Source organism: Grammomys surdaster, unplaced genomic scaffold, assembly GCF_004785775.1.
Source record: "Grammomys surdaster isolate TR1022 unplaced genomic scaffold, NIH_TR_1.0 133, whole genome shotgun sequence".
Classification (NCBI taxonomy): domain Eukaryota; kingdom Metazoa; phylum Chordata; class Mammalia; order Rodentia; family Muridae; genus Grammomys; species Grammomys surdaster.
Genome location: NW_021604591.1, coordinates 3,453,206 through 3,470,973, shown reverse-complemented (window position 1 = coordinate 3,470,973; position 17,768 = coordinate 3,453,206). Strand labels below are relative to the sequence as shown.

At 51.2% G+C, this 17,768-nt stretch overlaps 1 protein-coding gene across 2 annotated transcripts in view; it reads right to left on the bottom strand.

Moving 5' to 3' along the window:
• Nucleotides 1–14,298, bottom strand: part of Tet3 (tet methylcytosine dioxygenase 3) — a 93,206-nt gene extending 78,908 nt beyond the window's left edge. The window contains exons 1-2 of one of the 2 annotated variants that reach the window (XM_028762277.1): nt 14,208–14,298; nt 12,666–13,390 (exon numbers count right to left, since the gene is read on the bottom strand). In XM_028762277.1, coding sequence (XP_028618110.1) covers nt 12,666–12,968 — 303 coding nt within the window. In that variant the 5' untranslated portion in view covers nt 12,969–13,390; nt 14,208–14,298. Of the gene's footprint in view, nt 1–12,665; nt 13,478–14,207 lie in introns of those variants that run through there. The other variant, XM_028762278.1, reaches the window with a different exon arrangement.
• Nucleotides 14,299–17,768: the final 3,470 nt, after the last annotated feature.

Sequence of the window (17,768 nt, the reverse complement as noted above, 5' to 3'; positions counted from 1 at the left end):
CCAGGTCAGTCCTCTCTGAAGACCATATCCTTCGCCATTCTATAGCTCTACCTACTCCCCTGCCCCCTTATACCCCACTTGGAAAACTGGCTGTAGCTCATACCAGCCTGTGCTTCCCCAAGTCGGCTATGCCCTTCCCGGTATAGCCGTCCTACCGAACAGTGCTGAAATGCAATTTTCTCAAACCATTTTCTCTTCTGGAGAAGATCTACCAGGTGCTACTTCCAAAAACGTACTGGGCTCTGCGCCCTTAAGAGTTTCCTTCTAGTTCTCTAACTATAAGCATACCAAGGGTGCGGTGGCCAGGAAACCAAAGCGGGGAGGTGGATAGCAAGGTCCTAGCAATTCACATTCTGAGATTCAATACCCAGGCATCCCTTAGGCATCTCTTTCATCCGTCCCCTCTCTGATGGCTTCTACCTCACATACACTTTAGTATCCACATATCCCGTTCCTCGCCTGTGGTAACTTACCTCTCTTAGCCTCTCTCTGCTCATCTGTAGAATGGAACCAGCAGCCATTTCATACAGCTGGGAGAGCCTGAGCCGGCACAGAGCCACTGCCTGACACAAGGTAGGTACTGCTGGCTTCCAGCTCTACATTTCTGCCAGAGCTCAGGGTGCTTTCTCATTCTCACAGATGAATAAGCTGAGGTCTGAGAGAAGTGACTCACGGATGAGCACCCCTGCTCCAGTGACTCGCTCTATTACCCATTCCATCCCAAATGCATAACTGTGCCCCACCCCAGGCCCCCAGGGGGTGTTCAGAATCAGATAAGTTCTTTAGGATCCGGGCAAGCCTGCTTCTGGTATATGCAGGCTTCAGGGCTCACACCTGTCTCCCCCTTTGGGGCAAGAGGCTGTCCTACTGGGTCCCTCCCAGAGCAGGGAGGGAGGCAGATGACAAGATAAAGGGACAATGTCCTAAATCATGACTTGATGTACCAAATGGAGTGTTTTGTCTTTTAACTGGTTACTGACCATCCTAAATGAATCCTCTTCCTTCTCCTGGTTCCCTAAAGCCCTGTGCTACCCATGCACCCCACACAGAAAGACAAACACAGTTAACACAGTTTGGACATATCAATACTGCTGCTTCTATGGCAGCCTCAGTGTTTCCAGGCCCTGCTACATACCAAGCCCTGTGCCAACCATGTTGTAGGTTCATCTCATTTTATTTTACATACAGCCTTGTTTTCAGGAAAAGAAAGAGTATTGGAGAATACTAAACAATTTGCCCTTGAAAATTGGTGGGCAGGAATTCAAACCTAAACCCTTTTCATCCTCTGACACCCCTCACCCCCAAGCCCAGGAAGACATAAAAGACAACTGGGTCACTTCAAGTGACCACTTCCTGACAAACAGATCTGAGAATACTAATATCTTCACTCTTCCAAATGCTGCTTCCTGACCCCCTCCCCCACATGCTAATGTACTGCAAGGCTGAATTCAGAGCCTCCCTCCCCTCTGCCAGGCCCTCAGTCACCCAGCCTTCCCAGCCTTAGCCAGGCTCCTCCCTGGCCCAGGAACAACATTCAAGCAGTTCTTTATTTACAATTGTCCCCACGTGGGTGGGGCCCTGTCTTCCCTCTTTCCTAGGTCTACACATAACTGGAACGTGCTGAGTTCTGCCTCAGGAGTGTGGAGTAGTGGAGGGGAGGGCTAGGCACTGAGATGAGGAGGCCCCTCTCCTGGTCAGGCTTCTATTCTACAAGAGGTTCCTAAAGCTGGGGGCAAGTGCCAACTCTCCTAGAAAGGGAAGACCTGCCCCTGTGGACTGTGCCTCTTCCTCGCTGCTTACAGGAGCTCCCCCATGTCCCTGTGCTATAACTCTGTGCTCCCCTAACTTCAGGACCCCACTCTACCCTCCAGCAGCCCTTGGCTAAACCAAGGGAGCCCCCTTGTTCCCATCCTCTTCCTATCCCAGCCACTGTCCCTCCAAAGAGGCTCCTGATGGCAGTCAGAGACACATGTCAGGGCCACTGAGCCAGAAGTTCACTTCCCACTGACCTTCCTCATTTCTATAGGTTCCTCTTTCTACATGTGGGCCTCAATGACCAGCTCTCAGAGGTACTGGGGATTCCTCTGCGTAAGGACAAAGACCCTTCCCCAATCTTCCATCCTGGCCAACCAGACTCTGCTGTACTGTCTGCAGGAGTGGGGCCACTGCTTGCTGGAAACACCGAGAATCTCGAGAACGTGGCTATCCATAGACCGAGACTCCACACAGACAAACAGGAACTCAGACACTCTCCAGAGAGGCAGACTTCTAGTGAGCCAAGTCTCATGGGACCCCACAAGTGGGGATACAACACAAAGTTCTTACTTAAACTTAAAAAGAAACCAACACACCAGGAATTTTTCATACCTACCCTACAGATGGAGAAACAACAGAGTTCTAAACACCTTGCTCAAGATCACAGAGCTGGAAAGTGACCCAGCAGGACTCCTACTATCTTCTTGCAGTGACCACTGTGACTAGTCCTACAATGCTCATCCGGCTATCTCTTCCAGCAGGTGACCAGAGACAGGTCTCAGCTTCCTTTGCCTTGTACTCAGCAAGGTAGCTCTTCAGAGTTTTTCTTTCCTTGTTCAACTGAAGCCCACTTCCTCCAGGAAGCCTTTTCTAGTTACCTCAGCTTGTTGTCAGTTCCTAGTGCTTCCTACTCTTTTAACTCCTAGGGTTTGTCTCTCTGATTATGTCTCCTGCTTCCCCAACCAGAACCCTACCTCTCTACAGCTCCCACCACTGAAAGCACCAGGAACTGACTGAGGGGGAACCTGTGACCTCCTTGCCTCTCCATCATACAAAGGGTCCTGGCAAAAAACCTGAACCCCACCCACCTCTACCTTTGCAGCCTATGCTTCCTGGTGGCCACACATCAATTTCCACCCCAAGAATTGCAGCCCATCACACATACATCATCCCCTATATTTGAAACTCTTTGAGGTTGTCATGGGAACTGCCTTCGCCTTCATTCACTGATCAGAACTTACAATTAGCTTTGGCAGCAGAAGGCTTTGTCAATGGCAATCACCAAGAGGAGGAAGGAGAGGAGAAGGAAAAACAACAGGAGAAAGATGGTTTTCCTTGGCGGTCCAGCAGAACCAGACATAGTGACTGCTGATGTCCTGCTGGACAAAGGAACAGCCCCAAACCACCCTTTTGCTTCCCTGTGACAAGTCAGGTCACACACCTGAGTCCCTGATAGGCTGTGCTGCCCGACCTGTGCTCCATGCACCCTCCTGTCAGTGGTTCTCAACTGTCCTAAAGCTTCGACCTTTTAATATAGGGTCATGTGGTGCTGACTCCCAACCATAATATTTTTGTTGCTACTTTATAACAGTAATTGTGCTATTATGAATCATAATGTAACTATCTGATACGTGGGGTTTTGATATGTGCCCCCCCCCAAGGGGTTGAGAACTGGTCTAGATGCTCAGGAGAAGGCAGTGTTTTGAGTCTCATTAGGGTCAAATGCAACAGTCTTTTGGACCACCAACTCTTCCAGGACCCAATCAAATAGCAGGAGACTATATGATGACCCTATAGAAACAGGTCATGTATAGAGTACCTCAGAAACCCAGGGTGACTTGGAGGGAGACTTCCAAAAGGAATTATCAGAGATTTACCCTGCTTTAAGGATCTGTGAACACCCTCAAGTGTGTCCAGCCACCTGCATCTCTGCACATCTCTGCCATTAGCCTCTTCTGAGCTGCGCTCCAGAAGCAGCAGGGTCAGGAACATCACAGCCCTCCTCAGTCCTTCACAAGTGACTACACTCAAACTCTCAAGCTCCAGTCCCTCCCTTCCCAGCTGGTCTGCAAGAGTCCAAGGGTGATTAGGGCTCTGTCCCCAAGGCACCCCTTCCTTCCAGCTTTCTGACAGCATTCTGGTAAGAAAATGTTTCCTTGGTCTCATGAAGGACAAAGGTCACACTGTCATCTTCTACTCCTGGCTCAGGCTCAGCCTCAGTGCCTGGCCTGGCCCACACTGTCCCAGGAGAAGCTTGCTGGATGGAGCTAGCCACAAGTTAAAGCATACCACCTGATTCTGGAAACTGAGGCAGCGCCAAAGAGGAGCTGTACTTCTCCGGGAATAGGGACATTGTAGATCCTGGATCCCAGGGGATTCCAGAAGGTATGTGTCCTCCTTGCTCTAGTGCTTGCTCTTTTCGTCCTGTCCCCTGGCCCCTCCCTGCACCTCTCCTCATCTTCCCACCCCACCCCCAGACCTCAAGCAAGAACCTATCCCTCTCTCTCCTAGGTGCCAGCATCATTCCTGGAATCTTTAGGGGAACTAAATTACCCCTAAAGGGGCAGGTCCACAAAAGAATAAGGACAGGTAAGAACAGCCCAAGGTCTCCCCACAGGAATGACTCACAAGTACTGGTTTTTGACCCAGCTTCTCCTTGCCCCTCCTGAGGCTTCCTCTGACAATCAAGAGGGGCGGTGGGGTATAAGGACAGCCACAGTTCCATCCTATTATGAGGACCTGGATTCACTGTGCTATCAGCAGTGGGAGGCATGTAATTTGTTCACTAACTCCCAGGGCTTAGCAGTGCTGGAACTCCCACAAGTCAGTTAGGTCAGCAATGCAAACAGAACAGATCCATCTGAGAGCCCAGCCCACTACATTACTTGAAGCAATCAAGCAACCCCCAGACTTGAGTTCACCTGAAAGGCAACTGATGATCGATCCCACACGAAGCCACTTTCTCAGTCCCCTTCCCCCCTCTCCCACCCACACCTCAGTCATTAGTAGAAACTCAAGCTGTCAACTTCTTATGTAAGTGGCAGACAAGGCCACCAAAGTGTACACAGTCCAGGAGTGGCAGCAGCTTTGGCCCCACACAGATCAACCAGGCAGAGGCCTGTAGCAACCCTAACAGACTCTTCCAGAGCAGCCAACTGGACCACAGGGAGTGCACAAGGAAGATAAAGGGGTCTCATCCTCTAACATCCTCTTCCTGAGCTCTTCCACTCTTCTTCCATGGGCAAAGAAGAGATGGGGCCTAGACATTTGAATCCCAGTATAGTTTGTCAGCCCACCCAGCCACCACACTGTCTTTTGCAGGAGACAGCCTAAGGCAGAGCGATGACTCTGGGCTAGGTTTGTGAACAAGTACATGCAGGACAAGAAGTCAACTTGAACAACATTCCCTGAGGCTTTGATCCAGGACTGGGTGGGCGGGTCTCAGTATAGAGCCTCATCTTACTGGATCCCACTACTATTCTAAAGAAAAACATAGCTATGCTTTCAAGAATGACTTCTGGAGTAGGTTAGAATTCAGAAGAGCATTGCTCTATTCTATACCACGGCCATGATTCCCAGCCCAGAAGGCTATTTCCCCAACCTGAAAGAGGCTATGATGAGGATGGATCGTGGGACCACACAGGGATGCCCTATGTCCAGCTCATAGCTCTGCCCAAGGGCTCTTCTATACTAGTAACTTCTTGAGACAAGGTCTTAGTATATAGCTGAGACTGGCCTGGAATTCATCATGTAAGAGGCTGAACTACATAAAGAGTTAAGCCAACCTCCAACTCATGAATGCTTCCTGCTTCCATCTCCCATGTGCTGGGATTACAGGTATGAGCCACCACTGCCAGCTAAGAACACTCTTTATCTGCATTGTCCAACACGAGCCATTAGCCACATGCAGCTGAGTAACTAGAAGATAGCTATTGCAACCACTGCTGTAATTTTAATTTTAATTTAAATAGCTATCCATGGTTTATGGATCTCACATTGGATGGCTCAGATAAATCATGCTTTTAAAACCTGGAGTGGCCATGAATATTCTAGAGAATGTGATGAAAAACATATACTGTCTTCCCAGAGAAAATGTCCTGTTGCACATTCAAGAGAAATTCAGCTGAACCTTTCAGAAAGCTCACAAACCTGGCCTCAACCCAGATCTGAGACTAAGTCCAGTTATAGGATAAAGCCTAGGGCTGGGGTATAGCTCCAGCATAAAGCACTTGTCTAACGTGTTTGAGGTCTAATCCCCAGCACGACAAGAAAAATTAAGGAGCTAGAGAGGTGGCTCCATTTAGTAAATGGAGGACCTGAGTTTTGATCCCCAGGACCTACAACACCCACATGACAGCCCAGCTTTTATCCCACTCTAGCACTAGAAATAGGATCCCTCTTGTGGGTTGCTGGACAACCAATCTAGCTGAATGTGCAAACCCAGTGGAAGACTGTCTCAAAAAATAAAAGGGCTGGCCTGGAGAGATGGCTCAGTGGTTAATAGCACTGGCTGTCCTTGAAAAAGACACAGGTTCAATTCCCAGCACCTACATGTCAGCTAACAACTATCTATAATTCTAGTTACAGGGGATCTGACACCATCCCCTACTAGCCTCCACAGGCACCAGGCATACACGTGATGCACAGAAGATATACATGCAAATGAAATACCTATATACATAAAAATATATATATATTTAAAATGAGGTGGACAGATCATGGTAGCAAGAGACAAAAAGGTTCTCTGAGTTTAAGGTCAGCCTGAAGTACATAATGAATTCCAGGCCAGCCAGGACTATTTAGTGAGATGCTGCCTCTAGAAGGTGGACATCAACTGAGGGAAGACACTCAATATTGATCATTGGCCTCTGTGAGTGCGTGCACACACACACACACAGTCACTCATACACACACATTAAATACAAAAACGTAACAAAAAAATGCTATGGCCTTCTGCAAGGAAACTGTCTTAGGAATATGAAACTACACCTGATGCTACACTTCTCACAGACCCTGTAAGATTTCTCTCTCCCTCCCTGATGGCATATCACCAGGCAGCACTCAGCCTCTATCCAGACACACGCAGGCACAGGAAACAGGGCACCCCTCAGACTAGCTAACCAGTGTAGGAAAAACTATAAACACATTCCTTTTTTTCTTTCTACCATGGCTTCAGTTAGCCTGCTTAGAACCTACTAACAGAAGGTCTGCAGCCGCCTCCACAGGAAGGAACTGACTCCTCTTCCACACAACGTTTGTTCCTCTACCCATTTCTAAGTGACTAGCCCCATTTCCTTTGATTGTCTTATATGTGACCACTGTGACAGATCTCAAGATAGGCTGACGAAATTCTTTACAGAGTCCCAGCTCTTTCCACCTGGTCAGGAAGCCAAGCCCTGACATGTGCAGCTCTTTTTAAAACAAGTCCAAGAGGGCTGGAGAAATGGCTCAGGGGGTTAGGAGCATCCGTTCTTACAGAGGCCCCAGGTTCAATTCCTAGTACTCATGTGATGGTTTGAAACCATCTGTGACTCCAGTTCCAGGAGGATCCAACATCCTCTTCTGACCTCTGAGGGCACCAGGCATGCACATGATAAAGGAGGCAGAACACTCATACACATAAATTATTTTAAGAAGTGAATCAAGTCTAGGCCTTTCCACTTAAGTCCCATTGCCTTTGGCTGAGGCCACTGCTCAGACTGCTGCAGTCTCTTCAGCCCTTTGTCCTATCTTCCAACTTACAGCCACTTCCTCATCTGCCAACAGCCACTCATGATCTGCTGTACAATCTCAGACCCTTCAACCAGACCCAAGATTCCACAGACATCCCCCTCCCTCTGCCAACCACCAATTATGACCTGTGGGCCTATTACCTCCCTTCCACATCAGGCTTTCCAGCAGCAAGCATCTGAGAGCCTTCCTGGCTGTTCTCAGATCACACCCAAGTCCTTAAACAGTACCACCCAAAACTCACTAGCCCAAGGAACTCCAGAGGAATGAGAACACAGAGGCAATCCAGGAGCAGGGTCTCCTTTCTTGGTTGGCAACTGAAACTCTGTGCCTGGCTGTGAGTTCTTCTGCCCCCCCCCCCCCCACATACCTTCTCCTTGTCTCAGTGTTGGAGATTTACTCTTCAAACTCTAATGGTTACTATATGAACCACCTGGGTATCTGGCTGAACTACAGATTTGGGTTCAAAAGATCTGGGATAAGACCAGAGATTCTGCATTCTCTAACAAGCTCTATAAAACACTGCAGGTCAGCTGTAGAGCAAGGTGGAAGCGAGACTAAACCACTTCGTGTCCTGACACTCAGGTGAGACCAGTGCCTCTTGTTCAGCAGAGGGTCTTCACCCTGCACAGTAGATTCACTTCAAGAGTCTCAGGCCAGTCAGCTCTGCTCTAGGTCAGTTAAGTCAAAATTCCTGAAGGTGGGAACCCACACACCAGGAGTGTCAACTTTCCCAGGTGATCCCAGTGTGGAGCCTCTGATTCACACTGGATGACAGGGTATCATTTCTCTGCAGAAATCCCTATCTTAGCGAGTCTAGGCTGCTTGCTAAGGAACCGCAGGCATTCCCAGAGCCCATTGCTAGCCTTTCTAAAGTCTTACTTTTCCCAAATAACACCACCCTGTCAACAATCTGTTCTAGATCAAAAATTAACTATTATATTTACAATTTGCAAAACGCTGAAAAAAACTGGACTTCTTGCCAGCCCTAACCTGTACTTCGGTCATTTAACACCATAATTCTGTAAAGACCAATGACTTGGAGCACTCAGTAAAATATTCAGTAGGGAGCCAGTGGCCGGTGGTGACTGGCTCTCCTTTCCCCAGTATAAACCCCCTAGTACACGGGGACTCAATGGCTGCTTTTCCTGCCTCTAGTTATGCTCCCCAAGTTGCAGGCCTCCTACATTTCCTTCTCCTTGCTATACAGAGAATCTGCTGCCATAAGCATTTCCTACTAAGCACAGTACATTCTGGACACTGGCCTCCTGGTGTGCCTGGGAAGGCTCAGACCACTCCTGAACCTTCCATGTCACAAACCCCCAGTGGGCACAACCTTGACCATCTGTACACTTGACTGTAACGTGGCACCACACACATGGCTCAGTTAGGCTTGGGCTCCCCTCACTACCCTTATCACATTTCCTTTTAAAAAAACAAAAAACACTTCTTTCCCTCCACTGACTGTGCTATAGGGTTAAAAACAGCATCTTGGCAATTTTCTGGTCTTCTTGCCCAGCCTTTTCTCAGGCCTTGAACATCTGGGTAGGCTTGATTTTAAAGAATCTCGTCACCTAGCTTACTCCAGCTGCGTCTCCCTTTGCTGAACACCCTCCTCAGAAAGCTGGAAGTCCCAAATGGCTTAGCAAGAACCCATCGTGTTTCTGACATTGTTGAAAGACTGCCTAGGCCTGGAGAGCTGCAAGTTCATCTTGTCAGAAAGCTGAAGCAGATGCACACGGCTGATGGCTAACAAGGACCCTCCGACCACATACCGCTTGTCCGCTGTTGTCTGTAGAGTTCTTCAGCTTCCAGACTAGCGCATGTATTTCTCTATACAGATTTGCTTCTCCTACTTACTCAGGTCTTTACTTCCCTTGCCCATGCCTGAGAGCATGGCACCTTGTTCGTGGGGTGTAGACATCTCCTTCCTATGCCTGGCTGCACAGTCTGTTCTACAGTTATTCTTCCAACAAGCCAGGGAATATCTCACGTTTAATCTATGTTTACAGGCTTACAATTTGGTCAGACTAATGTATAGTTGTTAATACGTGAAATTTAACTCTGCCACTGTGTGCTGGGTACTTACTGAGCGTACCAGATATGATGCATTTTCTATCTTACATTTTATCCTTGTAACATTCTGAGATTACTCCTAGCCAAGAAAACCAATTCTAGAGCATTGCTGAGCAATGTCGCCTTACAGTGCCTCATACTCAAAGTCTACTAAAAAAAAAAAAAAAGCCTGCTTTTATTATTAAAGTGAAGAGAATATAAATCAAACAAATTCAGAAACCAGACTAAGCTCAGGATTTTTCTGGAACTAGGAATGAAGACCACAGTAGAGGTACAAACTCCTTCAGATGTGTTACACCCACGGCCAACCCAGAGAAGCTCCAGGGACTCCATCTTTAACCTTCAAATTCTAAACTACTGCATCCAAAGTTTCTGGCACACCCTTCCCAAAGCCCACTGGGAAAAAAGAAAACTCAAGTAGAGAAGAGAAAAAAACCACAGGATAAGCTTTCCCCCTCCCATCCCCATGGCCCTTACAGACATCGGAAAAGAAACCCCGAAGGCATCTGGGAGAGTTGAATCAGGATGAAGTTAAGGAAGGATGTCCAGGGGACTAGAAACCCCAAGGAGTACAGATACAAGCAGATGGTAAGACTTCTGAGGCTCTGGGGAGGGAGTGTCCCCACCATACCTGAGTCATTGGGCCAAAAGAAAAAAAAAAGACCTCACCAGTTCTGGGACACATTTGGTCTGCTAAGCACTGTGAAGATCTAATGATTAAGGTCACTGCGGTCCCCTGGGGCTGCTAAACACTTTGCTCAGGCAGAGTCTGTCAGGCACATCTCAGCCCTTGAATGTGCCAGAGACAAGCCCATTAGATGGAGTGTCCTCTAGATAGCTGTTCTCAGGCTCTCTAGCCTTTATGAGCAGAGTTTTTGTTCTGTTTTGTTTTTCCAAAGGAGAGTTATTAGTTACCTTTTTGTTGTTGTTTTTTTAAAAACCAAGCCAAAAAAAGAAAGAAAAACTTTGTTCAAAGTTTAAATATCAATGTGAAAATATCCACACTTAGACCACTGCTCTGTTTAAAAAAAAAAAAGTCAGAGTCACCACAAAGATTGTGGGTAAAAGTGTGAGCTGCAAAGCCTGAGGACACCCCCCCCCCCAAAAAAAAAAAAGTTCTGAGGATCCTCAGAACTCACACAGTAGAGGGAAGTGAACTGACTGGCGCTGTCATCTGACCTCCACATAGGAATCGTGGTGCAGAAATACACACAAACAAAATAGTTGGCCTTAAGAAAAAAAACTCTTTCCATTGTCCCCACTACACTATATCTTCAGAAACTGGGGGCAAGCCCTGGTCCACAAACCTACATGTAGACCCTGCGTCCTCGGTATCACAGGGTGTCCAGCTATGTTTTTTACCTGACCTAGAGTAGCCACCAACCACGGTGAGGTCTGCTTGGTACACAGACTTCTCGGGGCTGTCTCTAAACCTCAGCCAACCCAGGTCCACAGTATCTTTACCATGACCACTGCACAACCTGGCCAGCAGCTTTCACAAGAGGATAGAGGTCCTGGCCTCATTCCTGGCTCCTTTAATTCGGGTATACCTTGTTGTTGCCAAAACAGGCACTTAATGCCATCCACGAGTATCGCCAAGACTATCTGGCCCACAGGGTTTGGCATCGTTACTCTCGAGTCTACCAGAGGAGTGAAGAGAGACTCCGGAAAAGGAAGCGCACATTAGGAAGATATACAACACACACTGCGCTGATCTCACAACCAAACACCAGCCTCGGACCTAGCTCGCCCTCTGAGAAATGACCTGCAGGGCATAAGGTGAACAGTATAACTCTGCCCAACACCAGCAGCAGAGATGGGCTGGACACTATTGCCCCAAGCCTGGAGGGGGCAGGGGGTGGGAGGGGGGCTGCAGATGTGATACAGATGTCTACTTTAGCTGGTGAAGGTAAACAGGGAACTTGTGGTATGTAACAAGTGGACAAAGGGAGTTAAGAAGAAACAGAAAACCCTGGCAGAACCGGCTTCCCTGCCCCTGCGCTTGGACCTTTCTTCCCAGCCGAATGACCGCTGGAGGCACAGCTCCACACTTAGCATCAGGGAAATCCCAAGTGCATGTGGCACCCCCTGCACAACTTCAGGTGATCTCATGCTCAGAGAACAGCAGCTCCTGGCCCAGTTGAGGGGGCTTTGAAGGCCATTGAGGACAACTCCTCCATTTCCCCCAAAAGAAGACAGGCCCAGAGGCCAGAATAGTCTAGGCTCTTGGACAAATTAGTGGCGGGGCTGGGAGCCCTGCAGACGCGCAGGCCTGTCTCTGTCCAGCGCCAGTTCCGCTGCCTGGAGCAACTTCAGCCGCTACACGCTCCGCTCTGCCTAAAATCTGCTCTATTGGCTGGTCCCAACTCTCTGCTGTCACAGCCACCACCAACCTTGTGTCAACTGTTCATCATTATAGTTCATCATTATAGTAAGAAGAAAAAAGCCCAATACAGTCACTGTCCCTTCACTCTTCCCCTCACCCCCACATCCCCAGTCTTTCCTCTTCTACCCTAAATGCTGAGAGTTCTTGACATGACAATACTACTATGCCAAGCCTCTGTGGCCCAAGTATCCCATCCATACCATTGAGAACCCCAATCACGTGTGTATTATGAAATTCTTTGTTTTACCAAAAACAGGAACCCAAGGAAAGGCTTAAGGAGAAATACCTCCCATCCCCACCATCGGGACAGCAGCCAAGCTGTCTTCACTCGGGAGTTTTCGCTCTAAGTTCATCCACCTCAGTCTCCAGTGTCTCACCACTACCTCAGCCACCCATACATCAGTCACCTTACAATCCACCTCAGGCTTTGAGTGGGAAGACAAACTTTTGAAGCTCAAGCTAGACATCTCTCTCCGGTACCAATTGTAAACATCCAAAATGAGAACGTTGGCTCTCTACACTGCATGGAACCCAGTCACTCTCATACAAACCCTTGAAAAAGAACCCTCTGGGCTTCCAACAGAAGTCTGTGGTCCAAAGGAGACCAAGTGACCAAGAATGGGAAGACAGGCTTAACTGGCTGAGTCCTTCTAGCCAGACCCTCGTGATGACAACAGCCTCAAGCAAGGGATGAGGAGCCTAGCAGAGGCCCACTTACCTCCTTAAGAAGCCCTGCTTTTTTCTTCAGCACCTCACACTTGCGGAGTTTGCAGATCTGGTGTGTGCGACGATTAGTGCAGCTGGTACACGACCCACAGTTTTCCAGCCGTCGGCAGGGATCGCAGGTCCCACACCGTTTCCTTTTCTTTCGCCCATCTCCACCCCCTCGCAGTTGGGTCTCGCTCCCAGCCATAGGAAGCCCAGGCCCCTGGAAGCCCCCTACCATCACCTGGCCCTGCGGGAAATCATAAATTCCTGGCAGGTCCGGTTGGACCGCCAAGGGCACCTGAAACTGGCTCATGATGTTGCTGCTGTTGCCAGGGAAGGGGGCATAGGTGCCAGGTTAAACTACTGTCCAGTCTCTTGCTGCCTGCAAACAGGTCCTTCTCTCCTAAACAAGTCTACAAGGGTGAAGGCAAGGAGCTTCCGCCTCTGGGATGGGTGCCTCTTCTTAACCCTCTTCACCTCCTCTGCAGCCGGCTCACAGGGCTCCTTCCAGGACCAGTCTCCCACCTGCAGGGCCCCAGGATCTGGGGCAAGACAGTGACAGCAGCGGCCCCCAGGGAAGATTTCATCTTGGCTGGGTGGGTTCTTCACCCTCACCCACCCGGGGCTCAGGCATGAGGTGAGCCACTGGGTGTGTGGTAGGGCAGAATAGGGTGAGGAGTTTCCTCCTGACACTTCTCCCTCCCTGGGTCAGGATGATGGAGAAGGCTACGCTGCCTGAGAGGGGAAAAAGACACAGAAAGAGGAAGCGCATCACTCGGTGCTCAGGGACAACTTTCACGTGTTATCTCTTCCTGCTTCTGGGAAGAGAGAAAATGGGGGAAGCCAGAGTCTGAGTCAAATGAAGCCTTACTGAGAACCTCAGAGGGAGGTACAGGGGACCCCCATGAGGGGGTGAGGGTGCACAAGGTATTCAAGGGGATGAGGGAGTGCTCAAGGTGGGATTTCTGAGAAAGTTGCTCTGTGCACACACACACACACCCTCACACACATACGTCTACTGGCTAGTGAGTTTCACTAAAATCTACACGCAGCCCTTCACTGGGGGCCCGCAGGACCTTCCCCGAGGGAACAGAGCTTGCAAAATAAAGTTTGCAGAGGCTCACTCATTTGAGCGGACGGCGCCCCAGGCGGCCTAGAGGTGGGGGGCGCGCCCATGGGGAGTCCCGCGCCGGCTACCTCGCCGCGCCCCAGGAGCCGGAGCCCCGCGGGCCACAGAGAAGGGTGACCCGCGCCACCAAGGGGTGCGGGGAGGGGGCGCGCTGGGGCACAGGCCAGGCTGCGCGCGCCGCCACTGCCGCCGCCGCTCCGGCTCCTTTGTTCTGGGGCCTCCGCTGCTCCGCTCCCGCTGCACCGCAGCCCCCGCCCCGCCACCCCCACCCGGCAGCCCCGCACGGCCACCCGGAGCCCCTTGCCGGGTCGCTGGCTACCCTGCTGCGCCCACTACGGCCTTGCCACGGTCCCCGTGCCGCCCCTCCCCCCACGCGCTGCCCCTCCCCCACCGCGGAGCCGGAAAGCCACCGGCTGCACCGACCTGCCCGCCGCCTCCGGGGCGGAGCGCACAAAGGGGCAAAGTTTCCCAGCCTGCCGCTGCCACCGCCGCCACCGCCACGGGCCAAGGTGTGCGCCTCCGGGAGCGGGAGCGCCCAGCCCAGCCAAGCTCGCTGCGCGCGCGGAGTCCCCCCCCCCCCCCCCCCCCCCCCCCCCCCCCGCCCCGGCCGAGCAGGGGACGGCGCAGGAGGAAGGAAGCAGCGGCGGCGGCCGCGGCGGCAGCAGCAGCAGCAGCAGCAGCAGAAGCAATGAAGGCGGCCGCGGGACTCCCCGCCCCCCGCGCGCCGCGGCACGTGCTCGCCCGGGGACTCCCCCGCCCGGGAGGGCGCGCACGTGCGGTCCCGCCGAGGCTGGCCGCTAGGCCCGGGACCGCGCAAGAGCGGAGTTCCCGGGGAGGGAGCGATGCGCGCGCGGGCCACCCGGGTTTTGCACCTGCAGCGCCTCCCCAGGCCTTTCGGAGGGCCCTTCCTGAGACGCGGCTGTCCCCGCGGGCTGGCCCTTCCCTGCCCTCCGGCGGGGCCCGCAGCCCGAGCTGTCGAGGAGGGGCGGGGCGGGGCGCGGACCTCCCCAGCTAGGCCCTTGGCCCAGCCGCCTGGGTGTCCCCACTTCCTGCCACTCCCTGCGTGCTCGGGACGGCCCCACGCTCGCCCGGCTGCCCCGAGCCCGATCGACCCCCTTTCTCCTCCTCGGCTGCCTCTCAGGCCGAGGCAGGACAATAGGGGACATCGCGCCTTTGCGTACCGAGTCAGCCTGACCGGCAAGAAGTGGGTGCCCGAGGGCAGAGACCGAGCGCCCGCTGCAAGGCATCCGCATGAGGGTCATAGCCGAGTGCCCTGCCACGCCGACCCCTGGGCTCTGCCATCGCCAGCCTCCCCGGCCCTGCTCTCGGGCCCTTTAGCATCTAAAACAAAGACTAATCCGAGACCCCCGCCCTGCCTCCCAGAGGAGAGAGGGAAGGGGCGCGTCGCAGAGAGGAACCCAGACAGATTCGGGACGGGCTCAGTCCTCACCGAGGCCTAAATGTCGCAGACACTTTGAAAAAAAGTCACCCTGGGCTGTATTCTAGGCAGGGGGTAAGGGACAAGATACAAGAGTATTTCCAACTTGCCAAACTGTCCATTTCTCTGTGCTGATTCGCCCCCACCCCTCACCTGTTGTTACTGGCCAAGTTGAAATTCCAGGTTAGATTAATTCAGCTCCACCCATCTGGTCTGACTGCCAGACTAATGCCCACAGCTGCCTTGCACCTACCCGGGTTGCTGTGGAGAAGGGTAGGTCTGTACCCTCCCTACACAAGGGCAAGTCCTGGCAGAGACAGACACAGGGTGAACTAGCCCGACCAGTTTGGGCGGTGCTCACCCAACCAGGTACCTGGCAGGCGTCCTCATCCACTGAACCTGACATCTCAGCCAGAACTGGAAAAAGAGCATTTGGCCAACTGTGTGTGTGTGTGTGTGTGTGTGTGTGTGTGTGTGTGTGTGTGTGTATGTGTATGTGTATTGCGGGGGTTGGGGGGGTTAACTGATCTCAAGCAGCGCTCGCTGTCCAGAAAACGGTAGGCAGTTAGTTGAAGCTGCCGGAGTTGTCTGGGACTTCCCTCTGGCACGCCTGATATTTGACAACCTGTTCCACCGTCCAGCTTGTCAGCTGAGTGGGTGGTGAACACGGCTACAGCACCTACTTCCTACCACGGACGGCCTTTGGAAGTACCCAAGAGTTTCTGACCAGGGAACCTAAGAGTAGAAACGGCAATATGGAGAAGTTGTGGATTTGACACATATGCACTCGCATACACGGGCGCGCGAGAACACACACACATGCACTAAAAAAAAAATAGGTGAATGATTAAAAATGTTTAATGTCTCTTAAGTGGTTACATTCGTGCTGATAATGCAATTTACTACCCTCCTTTCGCCTGCCTAGTATTCAACTGACTGGATGTGAGATGAAGGAAATAGCTGAGACATTAGAGAAGTCTGGCTTCCAGACCTGCCTCTAGCACTGGCAACCTTGAACTGGGTACACACCATCTCTCAAGAGAATCCAAATAAAGTACTTAATATCCGTTTCACTGAGTGACAAATGATTCTCATTGTTAACCATAGAGCAGCTTTGTGAGCTAAATATTGTCATTAGGTCAGTTGGCTACCACGTCGTGGGATCAGAAGTAGAACAGAGCAACTTCTGATTTGCCTGGGTAATTGGCGGCAACAATTAACCAATTCACCCTGCACCTTTCGTGGGCCTCTTTGGCTTAGGTGACCCGATGGAGTGCTGGTGTGTGCTATTCACCAGGACAGAATACAGGGATGCCTACAGCTAACCATGCGCAGTGAGCGGAGGAGGCCAGGCTACCCAGTTCATAAGCAGAGCTCAAGTGGAAGAGCTCAGGGGTCAGGGTGTGAGAGGAAAGAGGCGTCAGAATGAGCCTTGGGACACATCAGCTCAAGAACAACCAAGCTGGGTGACATGAATTGAGCCATCGGAAAGGAAGGAGCCAGGCTTGCAGGAGTGCTCCCTGGCAAGCCTTTGCAGTCACCTTTCTCTCTGGAGCTTCAGGTCTCAGTTCTGTTGCTTCGTCCCAAACCTGTTTCAAGAATTCTTTCCCTGAGAAATAAAAGTTTACTCCTTCTTCCTATGATCGCAACAACAAACCAAAGCACAGTTACGCCAAGGTTTACCCTGGGAGCTCATGAGGGTCCTGGACTCACAGAATAGTGTCGAGGGGTTTCTGGCAGGAACATTGACTGACCACAAAGCAGCAACTGCACTTCACCCAAGAGGAATGATGACTCCAACAGTCAGGAGCGGGAGACCCCTTCTGGTAACTTGACCAGCTTATATACTCTAGCAATTAGGGCCGACTTGACTGCAAATGGCTGGGAGGAGGGGCTTAACGCTCAGGTGAAGAATCGATAACCCCCCCCACACACACACACACACACACACAACTTCTATGAGGAAGTCTCAACAGTCAACAGCTGATCTTGACGGTCTCTTGCAAGCAGGTGCAGTTCATCTGACGCAAATGGTCATTTTTTTACTCTCAGGACTGAGTTCAACAACATACCCCTTCTATCTTCCAGATTCTTGAAAATCCTTCAGGTCTGGACATAAATGCCAATTCTCCCAAGAAGGTTCCAGTAACTCAGATGCCAGGGTTCCTCCCACTTCACCCACACCCCATCCAGAGAACAGTTATCAGTGTTATAACTTTTTGCATATTTCCTTCCTAGACACCAGACCAGCTCTGAAGGGCCGGGACCACACTGTTCTTTCTCCTCTGTCACCTCAGATCCAGCACCAGATCAGCGTGTGTGGAAGAAAAAAACAGGTCAAATAGCGCCAACCAATGAAGTACCCTAGAAACACGCTTCCAAGTTTCCTCCCTGACTAGTATCCAGCCTGCCCAAATCCTTCAGGGGTGCCTCAAATGAAGTCCGATGTACCCAGGTCTCTTCCTCAGGGTTTCCAACCTCCTGTGCTATGGCTTTATTCCCACGATGCTCAGGCCGGAGGAGCAGCTGAGGAAGATGATAAGCAG